Genomic DNA, 15,068 nt, shown 5'->3' on the forward strand with positions numbered 1-15,068 from the left:
TGCAAGGATCTACTGGAAAAAGATGCACAAAATGCGCTCCACATTTTGCGTATCTTTTTCTGATACTTTTGTCGGAAGAGGCTTTTCTGAAATTTGTCCCATCTAAACTGGGCCAAATTTTGGAAAAAAAAACCCTTTTGAAAGCCCTCTTCTTCGTCGTGGAACAAGGAATACAGGGGCTTCTGAAAGAGCGTGTTTGCTCTTCCACAAAATAAGTGTTCCCTGGACGTGGGAGAGGTTTTTTTTGGATATCTCTGGTATCCTGAAAAAACCCTGCAGTCTAGCCATAGCCTCAGAGAGAGCTGTGCCAATTGCTAACCTGCAGAGTGACAGTGGGGCTTACCAAGCCTGGAGGGAAATGCTTGTGTTGCCTGCAGAGAGTGGAATTGAGGAGCTGACAGATTCATCTTTCTCATACTAAGGGCAAAATAGCAAAGTGCTTCTCAACCCTGGGTAACCCCAAGAAGCACCAACACTGGAGCTGCTATGCTCTCAAATCAATTTGTGAGATTTAATAAAATCTTCAAACTTAGCCCAGAACATCTGTGATGCCATCCTAACAAAGAATTGAAAGACACGCAACAACTGGACTGAATAATGAGGCCATTATTTACACAGTCTCAGTAGGGACAGAGTATGTCTTGTGCCAATTTACCAGTCATTAGTATTACCAGCCAGTCAGTTTCTGGACACAGTGATGTGAAACAGTTATGGTGCAAAACTTTAGCTCATACAGAATATTTAGCTCATGGTTTCCTTAGAAACTAATGGCATTTAGTGAAAATGGTTTATTTTGTGTACACGATAAAGCTGTTTGGATACTTAGGAGACAATTCTTGCCCATTGGCTCATGGGCTTGGAACCACCAAGGTTTCCAAGAAATAGTGTGAGTGTATGAAAGATGACAGATGATCTTTTCTATAAAAGGGATAAAATACAATGTGGCTTTTTCCATGACACAAAAAAATGCACATTACCTCACATGTTCTTGCTAGCAGGAACTTGTCTGCTAGGAAATTGATTTCAGTTAGTGATCCCAGAGTACGGTATCTACTTATTGTGCACAGACCTGCACTCTAGGTTGTCCAACGTAACAAAAGTTCAGCCCAGACTGTTATAGTACGTTGTTTAGAATAAGGCCCAAAAGGTAAAGACAGATTAGATTAGTCTGAGCAAAAAAGTCTGCTGATCCCCCTCTCCCAAGGACTGTGTTAAGAACATCCCTAATGAATGAGGGTATGTCTACACTAGCCCTGTAGTTCGAACTAGGGAGGCTAATGTAGGCATTCGCGAGGAACAAGGTATACCGGTAGTTCTAATTAGAGATCCTAATTTGAACTACCTACTCCGTGCCGTGTATAGCAGTGGGCATGGAGTTCGGACTAAGGGACATTTAAAAATGGCGGCACCCGGGAAGATGCAAATGAAGTCCGGGATATTTAAATCCCGGGCTTCATTTGCAACTTCGAATGCCTACATTAGCCTCCCTAGTTCAAACTAGGGGGCTAGTGTAGACATACCCTAAGAGTCTAGAATTGGAAATGAATGGACCAAAATGGCATGTAAAAAATTAGGCCTTGCTGGTGAATAAAATTAGAGCATGGACTAGTCCACTCGTTGTCCCTTTCTTGGAGTCTTTAAAAAGAGATTTTTTGGGTGGGGGTGTCAAAATGTGGAGGACAGGTGAGACCAAAATGAGTGAGCTCCATCAGCATCATTATCACCTCCTGCCCCCTTGTATCAGACCTTCATTGTCCTGACCAGGCAGAGCCAGAGAGACAGACCTAGATGACACTCATCTCCACCAGCCTTAGTTAAACCCTAAACCCCTAGAATGTGAGCCATGATTTTCCTGCTTCTACCCCCTTCCTCACGTGTCACTTTCCTTCCCACTTTTTTATTTCTCTTTCCTAACTCTCTTTTTGCCCTTTGTTTAATAAGACCCAGGCTTAACTGGCCAAGACTGAATCTTTTGCAGCTAAAAGGAATTCTGGAAGCAGCCCTGTGCTGGTACAAGTTTGACAGATCTTACAGCGGTTGCAAGTTAGAGTCAGCATCACATAAAAGCTGCATTTTCTCTTTTTGCTGCTCCCCTTTTGCGCAAGTTTGTCTTAGGGTATGTCTACACTACAGCACTAATTCAAACTAACTTAATTCGATTTAGTTAATTCGAACTAAGATAATTTGAATTAGTGCATCTAGACCTAACAACTAATTCGAATTAGCATTTTGTTAAATAGAAATAGCATGTCCACATTGAGTGGACCCTGAACTGAAGTTAAGGCTGGTCGGAACCCCCAAAACTGGGGGGGGGGAGGGGAAACCTCAGGGGAGACTGGGAAAATGAGGTGGGAGAGGGAAGAGAGAGGGTGGAAGCGGGGAGGGGGAAACCTGGGAGGAGGGAGCTGGAAGGGGGAAGCCAGGGGAAGAAGGAGGAGGGGAAGTATAAAACTATGGTACGCCATATCTTCAGTACTGTGTACAGATGTGGTCTCCTTACCTCAAAAAAGATATTTTGGCCTTGGAAAGGGTTCAGAAAAGGGCAACTACAATGATTAGGGGTTTGGAACAGGTCCCATATGAAGAGAGGCTAAAGAGACTGGGACTTTTCAGCTTAGAAAAGAGGAGACTGAGGGGGGATATTATAGAGGTCTATAAAAGCAAGAATAGTATGGAGGGGGTGAATAAAGAAAAGTTCTTCATTAGTTCCCATAATAGAAGGACTAGAGGACACCAAATGAAATGAATGGATAGCAGGTTTAAAACTAATAAGCAAAAGTTCTTCTTCACACAGCACATAGTCAACCTGTGGAACTTCTTGCCACAGGAGGCTGTGAAGGCTAGAACAATAAAAGAGTTTAAAGAGAAGTTAGATAAATTCATGGAGGTTGGGTCCATGGAGTGCTATTAGCCAGGGTATAGGAATGGAGTCCCTGGCCTCTGTTTGTGGAAGGCTGGAGATGGATGGCACGAGACAAATGGCTTGTCATTGTCTTCGGTCCATCCCCTCAGGGGTACCTGGCTGCTGGGCTAGATGGACCTTTGGTCTGACCTAGTACGGCCATTCTTATGTACTTTTGTTCTAAGCTCAGGGCTCAGGGTCAGGGGTCTCACCGGATCAACTTGATTGTCATTCAAACCTGCTCCTCAGTTTGCATGTGGCCTTTGGTGGCCAGGCTGGCAGCTATGGTCGTGGACGTTGGAGGCCTCCCCTCAAACCTCGATGAGATCCACGATCTTCACCCTAGACCATGCAGTCACCCACCTCTTGCGGCCCTGGGCAGGCTCTTGGGAGCAGCCAGCCTGGTCCTAGAAGAGGCGTAGGGCTGGGTGGCATGAGGTGCTGTGCCAGGTGCAGGGTCTGCTGGCTGGTTGCTGGCAGGCTTGCAACTGGCACGAGCACTGTAGCCAGACCGTGCCCCTTTAAGGGCTCCGGGGCTGGGAGGGGGGTAGAAGAGTTTCCCTGGTTTGGCCCAGAGTGGCCACCAGGGCAACCTGGGAAGGGCTAGCCTCCAATTAGTTTGAATTAAGTGGCTACACAGCTCTTGATTCGAACTACTTAATTCGAACTAGGCATTAGTCCTCGTAGAATGAGGTTTACCTAGTTCGAATTAAGCGCTCCGCTAGTTCGAATTAAATTCAAACTAGTGGTTTGTATGTATAGCCGCTATTAAAGTTAATTCGAACTAATGGCTGTTAGTTTGAATTAACTTTGTACTGTAGACATACCCTTAGGAAAGTAAGGGTATGTCTACACTACCCCGGTAGTTCGAACTAGCGGGGGTAATGTAGTCATCCGCAGTTGCAAATGAAGCCCGGGATTTGAATTTCCCGGGCTTCATTTGCATGAAGCCGGCCAGCGCCATTTTTAAATGCCGGCTAGTTCGAACCCCGTGCCACGCGGCTACACGCAGCACGGACTAGTTAGTTCGGATTAGAAGTGGCAGGGGGTTCGAACTAGCCGGCATTTAAAAATGGCGCCGGCCGGCTTCATGCAAATGAAGCCCGGGAAATTCAAATCCCGGGCTTCATTTGCAACTGCGGATGACTACATTACCCCCGCTAGTTTGAACTAGCGGGGTAGTGTAGACATACCCTAACTGGTTAACTGGTTACCTAGAAAGTATCATACTTAAGGGGTGATGCTCACCTGGTATCAATTAACCATTACCTCAGGACGGGATGTGGGTGGAAGACTGCTTCATCTTGCATTGGGCTGCTAACTCCCAGTCTGTGTGGGGCCAGAAGCGGTTTCTGTGGGGGAAAGGTCGCACAGGCTGGTAGCTGGTACCCTCTCCCCTTCTCCCCCTCTGCTGCCGATTCCAGCCCCTCATGAGGCTGCCAACTCCTAGAAGCCTAATTAAATGAGATTTTACATCCCTAGTTTGTCTTGCTTTGCCTTCAAGAAAATGGAAGAAGAGAGTCTTAGGGATTCCCTGAGAAATGGTCAAAGGCTTCTGCCTGGCTCCAGAAATTCTGTCCTTCAGTGGTCAGACACCTTGGGATGCTGAGACCATCATACCAATGAGGCTGTTTGACCATCACCACTGGCTCATGCCAGGACCCCAGCCTGATATGTGTGAAACCTTGCTCTGTCTTCAGTTCGCTTGTGTTCCTTTCTGTTCTCCAACTTCCTCATGTCCTCTCTCTTGGTTTGTCACCTGATCCTGAGACCACCTAGACTGCACAGCAACTGTGCAGTTGGTGAGTGCTCAGGCCAGCCAAATGGTGTCCCAGACTGGGGAACTCATACAGGGTCCAGAGCAACAGCTGTGACGGCAGCTTACCATCCATGACTGACCAGCCACCTTGTATCCTGATAATATCAACAAAAGCCATGTTTCCCCACCTTCTCTACATTATCTCTTATTATGTGTCTGTGTCTTTTGTCAAAGCAGAAAAAATAGCCACTGTTCACAGCAGTCATCTCAAAAATCAACACAACCAATCCTTTCTTCCCCAGTAAGCAGGCTAGCTTGACAGCATAAAGGGCTGTAACTTACAATCTCTGTCTGAAAAAAGGGACTTTGATAAATTTTGGTTGTTCATTTTGCGTAGCCACTCAGTTTCAGAATTCTTTGTTTTGTTTGCCAGGGGATTCAGTAGGCTGAGGTTTCTGCACTCAAAACCTTGAACTAGGGTTAACTTTTTGTTATTCTCTGGTGACAGGATCATGATAACAGCTGAGACTCTCGTTCATTCCATCAAAATGAGCACACCAGCAAGTAACTCTCTTGGTCTGGGATTCTCACATTTGTAGAACATTGGCCACTCCCCCTTCCATTTGCCATTAGGCAGCCTTTCTGCATTGAGGGCAGGGGAATGCCTGCCTCCATGGTGTCCTTGCCCTATTCACAGTAAGTCTCCTACACTACGTCTAGACAATGGCACTACCTCAGCATACTGAAAGCATCCTGAAAGAGCAATTCCATGTTTTTAAATGCACCTGTTATTTTGAAATATATTTCAAAATAATGGGTGCTCTATCCACAAGGGTTGAGGGACATTTCAGAATAGCTCTTTATTTCAAAATGACCTTTGCATAGCTTCTTTCGAGGTAAGGGTGCTGTGTAGACACACCCCTAATGTGCATCTGAACTGGGAGCGAATGCCTTAAAAGCAGGTCTGGTAGAGATGACTTCAGTTTATAACGATGACTCTTGAAGAATTTTTTTTAAATAGAGCCATTACCTTCTTTATGCTCATGATGTATAATGAAGGCCTGACAAGCTTATTTCTATCTTAGAAATACAAGGAATGTCAACTCTGGACTCCCCTAGTTTTGTAGGTTGGCTTGTTGGAGGTGATCTCAGAGGATCTAAATTGTTTTCTCTAAGCCCTTATTTGAGGAGGTGAGAGGGTGCTGAATTTTTAACAAGGTTCAAAATACGTTCAAAATGTTCATCAGTCACTGAAGCAAAATTGATGTTAACCAAAATTTTAAGCAGCCTTGACTGAAATTCCTTCCCCCTCTCATTTGCTCAGCTTTCACACTCTGAGGTTACTGTGATGTTGTCATTCCTCTAGTTCTGCTGCCAGAGAGTTTTCCAGGAATTTCAACTGTTAAAAAACATGCAGAAAATAAGGGTATGTCTACACTTGCAGCCTATTTCGGAATAGGGCTGCAAACGTAGGCATTCAGAATTGCAAATCAAGCCCGGAATTTAAATATCCTGCACTTGATTTGCATCTTCCCAGCCGGGCGCCATTTTTGAAATTTACAAGCCTGGAATAACTGCTCGCGTCTACACGCGGCAGTGAAACGGGCATTCAAAATAAGGCCCTATTTTGAACTACCTGTTAAACCTCATTGCAGGAGGAATAACAGGGTAGTTTGAAATAGGGTTTTATTTCGAACGCTCGTTTCACTGCTGCGTGTAGACGTGAGCAGTTATTCCAGGCTTGTAAATTTCAAAAATGGCGCCCGGCCGGGAAGATGCAAATCAAGCGGGATATTTAAATCCCGGGCTTGATTTGCAATTCCGAATGCCTACGTTTCCGAAATAGGCTGCAAGTGTAGACCTACCCTCAGACTTTGAAACCAAACAGAAAAACTTCCAGGTTTTCTTTATCCTGCAGAAAGAAGCGAAATAAACATCCCATGTCTAGGGGTTTGTTTTGTTTTGTTTTGTTTTTTGTCCCATCCTCCCTGCTCTGCAGGATAACTTTTTAGTTTTCCATTTCTGACCCTGGCTCAGGGAGGTGGTAAGAGGCACTCAGCCACCACAGCTCCCTTATTTGGATTGGGTTAGTGAGACAAGAGGAATGCCACACAAGAGGCTGTGCCTGAGCAAGAAGAAAGGCTCCTCTGTGCAAATGGCGTTGTAGGCATGAGCTTGGCAGGGAGGACAACACTTAGCTGCAGGGCCATAGTGGTGAGCTTCCCAGTGCAAGAGCCAGGGGGGATCATTGTGAAGGGCAAGGCAAATGTCCAGTTGTGAAAGATCAGTGATATCTTATTGATTCTTTGATGCATCCATGGACATTCTTTTTTTTTTTTTTTTTTTTTTTTTTTTTGCAAGCATGGTCTTTAGTAGCTCTTTCATGGTAAACTAGTCCAGGTTTTGCAGCATATTTTGCAAAAGCAATTTAGTAACATGGGGCCTCCCCTCCCTGCAGCACTTGGCTGTGAACTCTTTGCTGGAAGGTGAAGAGAGGCCAGTCCTGGGGATGAGTGAAATGTGCAGTAGGTGCATTAATGGGATTCACAAGGTTCTTCTGTGACTAAGGCATGTTATTTATATACTGCCCTGATCAGAGTTAGAGTGAACTATTAACTTAGCCCAGAGAAAGAAGTAGAGAGGTAGCTACACTGCCTGTGGAGGAGATCTGGGAAGGAAGTGTGCCTTGGATGCACGGTCAGTCCCATCCTGCTTTGTTTGGGGAGGGAAGAAGTTACTACCCCTCCTCCCCCCGCACCTAGTTAATTATTCTGGCTGGTGAGTGCAAGAAACAGGGTGGAACCAGGAGCCCTCTACATCTCTCTTCTCTCTCATCCCTTCCAACTTAGGGGGTATGTCTAGATTACATGCCTCTGCTGACAGAGGCATGTAAACTAGGCTACCCTACATAGTCAAAGAAGCCGGGATTTAAATATCCCCAGCTTCATTAAAATAAACTTTAAACGTCAAACGAGGTTTACAGGAGCGGTTGACAAAGGCTTCCCCTGTTGACCGATCTGTGTCTTGACTCACGTGCTGTGCCGAAGATCAGCTGAGCCAGCATAGCGCGGCAGCCATGTTTATTTTAATGAAGCCGGGGATATTTAAATCCCGGCTTCTTTGACTATGTCGGGTAGGCTAGTTTACATGCCTCTGTTGGCAGAGGTATGTAGTCTAGACATACCCTAAAGGGGCAGTATCTGGCATGCACCCTTCTTGTGGCCAGAACTGCAGTCCGCTCAGTCTTTACTTAGCCAAGTAGAGTGCACAGAAGGCAGGGGTACTATTTCCACATGAAGGCAAGCTATGCTTAGCCCTTGGAGAGCAAGAGACTGGGAACTTTGTATATTGGTGGGGTCTGTTCCCAGCTCTGCCATTGATCTGCAGAGTGACTATTAGCAGGTTGCTGAAGTTAACTGGGACTCAGTCTGCAGAAGAGAAGAGTGAGGGGGGATTTGATAGCAGCCTTCAACTTCCTGGAGGGAGCTTCCAAAGAGGATGGAGAAAGGCTGTTCTCAGGAGTGACAGATGGCAGAACAAGGAGAAATGGTCTCAAGGTGCGGTGGGAGAGGTCCAGGTTGGATATTAGGAAAAACTATTTCACTAGGAGGGTGGTGAAGCATTGGAATGGGTTACCTAGGGAAGTAGTGGAGTCTCCATCCCTAGAGGTGTTTAAGTCTCAGCTTGACAAAGCCCTGGCTGGGTTGATTTAATTGGGATTGATTCTGCGTTGGGCAGGGCGCTGGACTTGATGGCCTTCTAAGGTCTCTTCTAGCTCTATGGTTCTATGATTCTATGATTCAGTCTACCCTTCTGTAAAATGGTTACAATCATAACTCCCATCAGAAAGACACTGTGAGGCAGAGGTTTACTAATCTAATTTTATACTTCTAGTGTCAGCCCCCTGAGAGCCTGCCATGAAAAATAAGAAGTGTTTCTGAGCCATGATGCATGAACATTATTTATATCTCCTGCTGCTGTCGAACCTAGGCTTTTGTACAGAAATTCACTTTTATCTGAAAAAAATCTTCCCAACAAGTAGATTTATTGAATAACACATGACACCCACTCATCTGATGATCCTTCTCAGAGGGCTACAGTGAGAGAGATCATGAGACTCTATTATAAAACACGGCTGTAATAATAGTTCAACATGATCTTATGTTTCCCAGAAATGACATGTGCATGTCTTGTACCATCAATGCAGAGCAGTGTTTGTTTAAGGTATATAAAACCAAGACTAATTTAGAAAAGACGGAAGTTCGTGCTTGGCTTCTATATCATGTGAATGAATCTCTCCTCATTAGCCTGCATGTTAATTGAGAAAACAAAAGCTAAGTATCACAGAGCTGTGGAGTGGTCAGCGTAATGCACATTCTCAGAATTCCATGTCCTCGCGATGGGGATGCTTGCTCTGTGGGACTTCCAAGAACAATCCCTCTAGCACGGAAAGGCAATGGGGCCTGACGATGAGAGCACAAGTTCCAGTTGTGCAGATTCCTGAACTCTATTTCATGGGTCAGGGCAGGATACATCTGCACTGCCACTGACAGTGTTGTTGCCAGCCCAGGGGGAGATAACACTCAACCTTTGATTGAGCTAGTGTTGCAGCAGCCCAGGCAATGGCTTGGGGTGGGTACCTGAGTACAATCCTGTCCAAGATTTTGGGTGTGTACTTGGGTGGCTATGCTGAGCTGCTACCTATGCTGCCATATCTATACAGGCAGTCCCCGGGTTACGTACAAGATAGGGACTGTAGGTTTGTTCTTAAGTTGAATTTGTATGTAAGTCAGAACTGGTACATATTGTAGGGGAATTCTAGCCAAATATTTCTCCAGAGCTCAGTTTTATTCTCCCACACCTCACTTCCCTCAGTCCTTTATTCTCAAGCTGAGGTGTCTGCTGAGAAAAGCCGCTCCGCGTCTCCCTGGTCTGCTAGGGGGAGGGAGACGCTAGCTTCGCGTCTCCCTGGTCTACTGGGGGGAAGCAGCTAGTGCGGGGTTGCCTCATCCCGTTTGTAAGTAGGGATCCGATGTAAGTCGGATCCATGTAACCCGAGGACTGCCTGTACTGCTATTTTTTGTGTGCAAGCTCCATCAAAGTGAGTATGTGTGCATTTGTATGAGCTGGAACTCATACCTCCAGCTGCATCGTAGCCATACTCTGCACCTAACCGCCCTGAGTGACTTCATAAAACCCCATTCTACAAAATCTTGCCTTGTCCTTATGTAGGGGCAAAGCGCTAGGGAGGTTCCTTGCCCTCACATCATACCCTCAGATGCATGCAATGGGAGCAGGGTGCATTAGATTTAGCATTTCTTTGAATACTAGCTGGGGCTCTAGTGTGAATTTTTGTGACATTTCTATGAAGCCTATTTGTGCCTCAGTTTCCCCATACTTTGCTTTCCTACCCAGAGGTGGGGCAGTGGCAGGATGAAGCTTGTCAGTGCAGGCAAAGTGTGTGTGTGTCACTTAGCTACCTGAGTGGACTGACTGGGTCATTTAAAAAAAAAGGCTGGATAAGGCTAACCCATATCAATGGAAAAATCTGAGAAGACAATGGGAGCAACCAACAAACAACCCAGAGGAAGGAACTTTTCCCCACCTTTCATCAGGGATGCTAAATGGTGATCCCAGCTCAGGAACAAAGGAGTGGGTGGAATGAGAGAGGACAAGTGTGGGCTCTGGGAGAAACTCGGCCTCTCTGATTTTAGAAGTGACTAAAGTCTGGTCTACCCTTGACAATTGTCATCTCTACTGTAAGTCCACCTCCCTAGCAGCACAGTCCAGCCAACTCAATCCTCAGTGTGGACAGTGCTGGGTCTGTGGAAGAATTCTTACCTGTGCCAACTAGAGAACCTCAGAGTCTGCAAATGGAGTTCCTCAGAGCTTGGATGGTAAAGTGCGATGAGCTGACCAGAATGGACTCTACTTGAATCTTTCTTTCTCTCTGTTAACCTAAGGACTTCCAATGCTGGGTTCTACCTCATTATTAAACCCTACTCTGTTTGTTTGGAGGGTCACTTTAAGTTTAAGTGGGGTGGAGCTGAAGAATGTACAAGTTTTTACCAGGAGTCTCTCAGGTGGACTCACTGGATGGAGCTCACAGAGTAAACAAGGAATGCAGGAGCCCAGTATCTCAGTCTAGGAGGCAGGGAGGCTGTGATGCCTACCCTGAAGGAAGAGTGAATCCCCTTGGCTCTTCTGAGAGCCTGTCTAAAACCACAGCACAGATACAGTAGACCCGTGGCACGGGGCTATTTTAACAGGAATGCTCCAGACTCCAAATGCATATTACCAAACAATTTAGCAGCATGGGCAGACATTAGTTTTGTACCTATTTCTTCTATTGTAATAAGATGCATATTACTTCTTTTTGAAGCAGTAATCAGGGGCTTTACATGGAACAGCATGTTGATCTCAGGACCTATGTGAATCATGCAGCCCTTTGCCTAACCACGGCTGCCCTATTCCCCACAGTGCATTTTACACTTGTAAGGCTAGAATTTTGCCCTTAGCTTCTCTAGTGCTTTTATTTTCCCATCTGTAAAATGGGGATAACATTTATATGCCCTGTAAAGCCTGCTAAAGTCCTCGATATTTTCCCTTAGATCTGGAAACCTACTGGATTGATCAGACTCTGGCATAATATCTGAGCTTATGATAAAGTTACTACGTTTTCTTGGACTCTTGTCTTATTAAACTCTTTCTGCTCTCCACAGCCACTGGCATTTTCACACAAATGAGTCTATCACTCTATATTATTGTTTAGATGAATTGTAGCTTGCCAGATTTACAACATTAAGCTCCAAGCTAGATAATGTTCTGCCAGAAAACATACAGGCAGGTGAAATATTGATTGAGCCTGAAAGTGGTGATTCAAATGTTTTTTTTCCCTCCCACCTTCATCATCACAGGTCAGGAAAGGTTTGGAAACATGACAAGGGTCTATTACAGAGAAGCCATGGGAGCATTTATTGTCTTTGATGTTACAAGACCAGCGACGTTTGAAGCGGTGACAAAATGGAAAGAGGATCTGGACTCTAAGTTGATTCTCCCGAACGGCAAACCCGTGGCAGCCGTTCTCTTGGCAAACAAATGCGACCAGGGAAAAGATGTGCTCGTGAACAACGGTCTCAAGATGGAACAGTTTTGCAAGGAGAATGGGTTTGTGGGATGGTTTGAAACATCAGCTAAGGTAATGTTGACATTTCTTTTTTAATGAGAAGCATTCCCCAAATGCTTTAGCATTAACTGCTAAAATAGGTTACTCAGTGGCAATGTCAACCATGCACAGCTCTTATTTCTGATGAATCAATGAAGGGTAAACTTATAAAAACTCTCTTAAGAAAACAAGACCTTTTGAAATATAATGTATGGGATCATTCCTCTCAAAGGATCCAAAAGCATTTTCAAGCCACTCTGAAATGCAATCACTACTAAGGGTGTATCACAGGCACAGCATCCTGCACAACAGTGTCAGAGGAAGAAGGCATGTTTGCAATGGCCAACAAAGCTCTTCTGATGAAAGATACCATGAGTTCCTTCATTCCCACACACAGAAGGGACAGTCTTGTGGTGAACTAGAGCAGTTCTAAGTATTTGGTCTGAAAGATCTGAGTTGTCAGGTTCTCACACGGAGAAAAAGTTTGGTGCTGTGGTAAAAGAATGAACCACGTGAAAGCCACTACACAAGTTGTTGGCAGTGCAATTTGCTAAGCTATCAGACTTCATAGTCTTTACTTTGTTAATAAGTAGACCACTAAACTAGTTGAGTAGGCTACTTTAAGGCAGTGCTTCTCAACCTTTCCAGACTACGTGCCCCTTTCAGAAGTCCGATTTGTGTTGCGTGCCCCCAAATTTCACCTCACTTAAAGTGTCACAGCACACTATTACTGAAATTTTTTTTTCATTTCTCATTCTTACCATAGAATTATAAAATACATCAATTAGAATATAAATATTGTACTTACTGTTCAGTGTATAGAGCAGAATAAACAAGTCGTCGTCTATATGACATGTTAGTTTGTACTGACTTTGTCACTGTTTTTTATTCAGCCTGTTGTAAATCTAGGCAAATATTTAGATTAGCTGATGTATCTCCTCTGTGTACCCCAAGGATATGTGTACCCTGGCTGAGAACCATTACTTTAAGGGAATCAATTTGGCCAAAGTCTGTAGCATGTCTTACTTAATAAAAGTATTTTTCCAGTGCTAAAATTCCTTGTATACCCAGGGCTAGATGCTCAGTTAAGGTAAGTTTGTGTAGCTCAATTGAAGTCAGTGGTGCTCAGCTTAGAGATGTGAAAGACTAGTCGACTATCTGATAAGCAAATACTTATCAAATAGTCAACAGGATAGTCAACTGGTCCCTCCGCCCCCTTGCTGCCTCTATTTGATAGAAGCAGTGAGAGGGGAGGGGGAGAAAAGGAGGGTACTTCAAAGCTGCAGCGCCACATGGAGCCTGTGGTCAGCTGCTCCATGCGGTGCTGCCGCTTTGAAACACTGTTGTGGCATTTCAAAGGGGCAGTGCCACCCTATCAACTAATTAAATAGTCGATGCAAAAATGCATCGACTATTCGATTAGTCAATTACACAATACTTAACATCCTTAGCTTGGCTAGCTTATGCTAGGTGAGTAACTGGCCAGTAGAGTCCACTGTTTCACTCTTGCTAGTGGTGGCTATAGTTCAATAGCATCTGGTTTCTTATGGTATTTTGACACATCCATATCCAGGCTAGACTGGAAACCAAGAGAATAAAAAGCATGAAAGAGAAACATTATCTATTTTTTCAATAAAATTGTTTAAATTACTTTCTGAAGAAAAGAACAATTCAAAAAGTCTGGGCTCAATTATGAAAAGTAGCTAACTTTAAATTCCCTGACCTCAAAGTCGTACAAATAAATATCGGGGGAACAGATGAGCCAAGACATTGATTTTTAGAATATTGTGCTTTTCTCAGTTACATAATTCTAGGTTATCAGTTCAGGCCAGCAAAATCATTGATTTGATTGTTGGTGTTTGACCTGCGAGAAATGAGTTAGTGGTGTCAATCTGGTTCCAAGAGGTTAGGTGTCTATTCAACATATTCATAAATGATCTGGGAAAAGGGGTAAACAGTGAGGTGCAAAATTTATAGATGGTATAAAACTATTCAAGCTAGTTAAGTCCCAGGCAAACTGTGAAGAGCCACAAAAGAATGTCTCAACATCGGGTGATTGGGCAACAAAATGTCAGATGAAATTCAATATTGATAAATGCAATTATGCATAACAAATGATGGGGTCTAAATTAGTTCTTACATGTCAAGATTTTGGAGTCATTGTGGATAGTTCCCTGAAAACATCCATTCAATGTGCAGTGACAGTCAAAAAGGTAAACAGAATGTTGGGAACTATTAAAAAAGGAATATATAACAAGAGACAAATATGATATTGCTTCTATATAAATCCTTGGTATCCCAGAATGGCTTTTCTGTATGAGGAGAGATTAATAACACTGGGACTTTTCTGCAGAAAACAGACCAAGGGGAGATATGATTGAGGTCTATAAAATCATGACTCGTGTAGAGACAGTAAATAAAGAAGTACTATTTTCTCCTCATAACACAAGAACTAGGGGTCCTCAAATGAAATTAATAGTCAACAGGTTTTAGACAACAACAAAAAAGGAAGTATTTTTTCATACAACACACAATCAACCTGTGGAACTCTTTCCCAGAGGATGTTGTGAAGGCCAAGACTATAACAGAGTTAAAAAAAGAACATGGAGGATAGATCCATCAATGACTATTATTAAGCTAGATAGGGATGGTATCTCTAGTCTTTGTTTGTCAGAAAGTGGTAATGAGTGACTGGGGAGGGATCACTTGATTATTACCTGTACTATTCAGTTCCTCTAGGGCACCTGGCATAGGCCACTGTCTAAAAACAGGATACTGAGCTAGACGGACTTTTGATCAGACTCATTATGGATGTTCGTATGTTTGAAACACTTGGAGGAAAGGAAGGTGATCAAGATCAGTCAACACCAAGGGCAAGTCATGCCTGACCAACCTGATTGTCTTCTATGATGAGATAACTGTGAATACGGGGAAAGTGGTGGAAATGATATAGCTTGACTTTAGCAAAGCCTTTGAAACAGCCTACCACAGTATTCATGCCAGCAAGTGAAAGAAGTATGGCTTGTATGAATGAAGCATAAGGTGGATAGAAAACTGGCAAAATCATCAGGCTCAACAGATAGTGATCAATGGCTTGATGTCTGCTTGGCAGCCAGTTTCAAGTGGAGTGCCTCAGGGATCAATCCTGAGGCCAGTTTTGTTTGACATCTTAATTAATACGCTGGGATGGATTTCACGCTCTGCAAATTCTCAGATGACACTAAGTTGGGGTGAGAGGTAGA

The 15,068-nt window shown here is 44.0% G+C and overlaps 1 protein-coding gene across 1 annotated transcript in view; it reads left to right on the top strand.

Moving 5' to 3' along the window:
• Nucleotides 1–15,068, top strand: part of RAB38 (RAB38, member RAS oncogene family) — a 41,847-nt gene that overhangs the window by 11,245 nt on the left and 15,534 nt on the right. Inside the window, exon 2 of the mRNA XM_006118370.4 lies at nt 11,579–11,859. Within this exon, the coding sequence (XP_006118432.1) occupies nt 11,579–11,859 (281 nt within the window). The remainder of the gene's footprint in view (nt 1–11,578; nt 11,860–15,068) is intronic.

This window comes from Pelodiscus sinensis, chromosome 1, assembly GCF_049634645.1.
Source record: "Pelodiscus sinensis isolate JC-2024 chromosome 1, ASM4963464v1, whole genome shotgun sequence".
Taxonomy (NCBI): Eukaryota; Metazoa; Chordata; order Testudines; family Trionychidae; genus Pelodiscus; species Pelodiscus sinensis.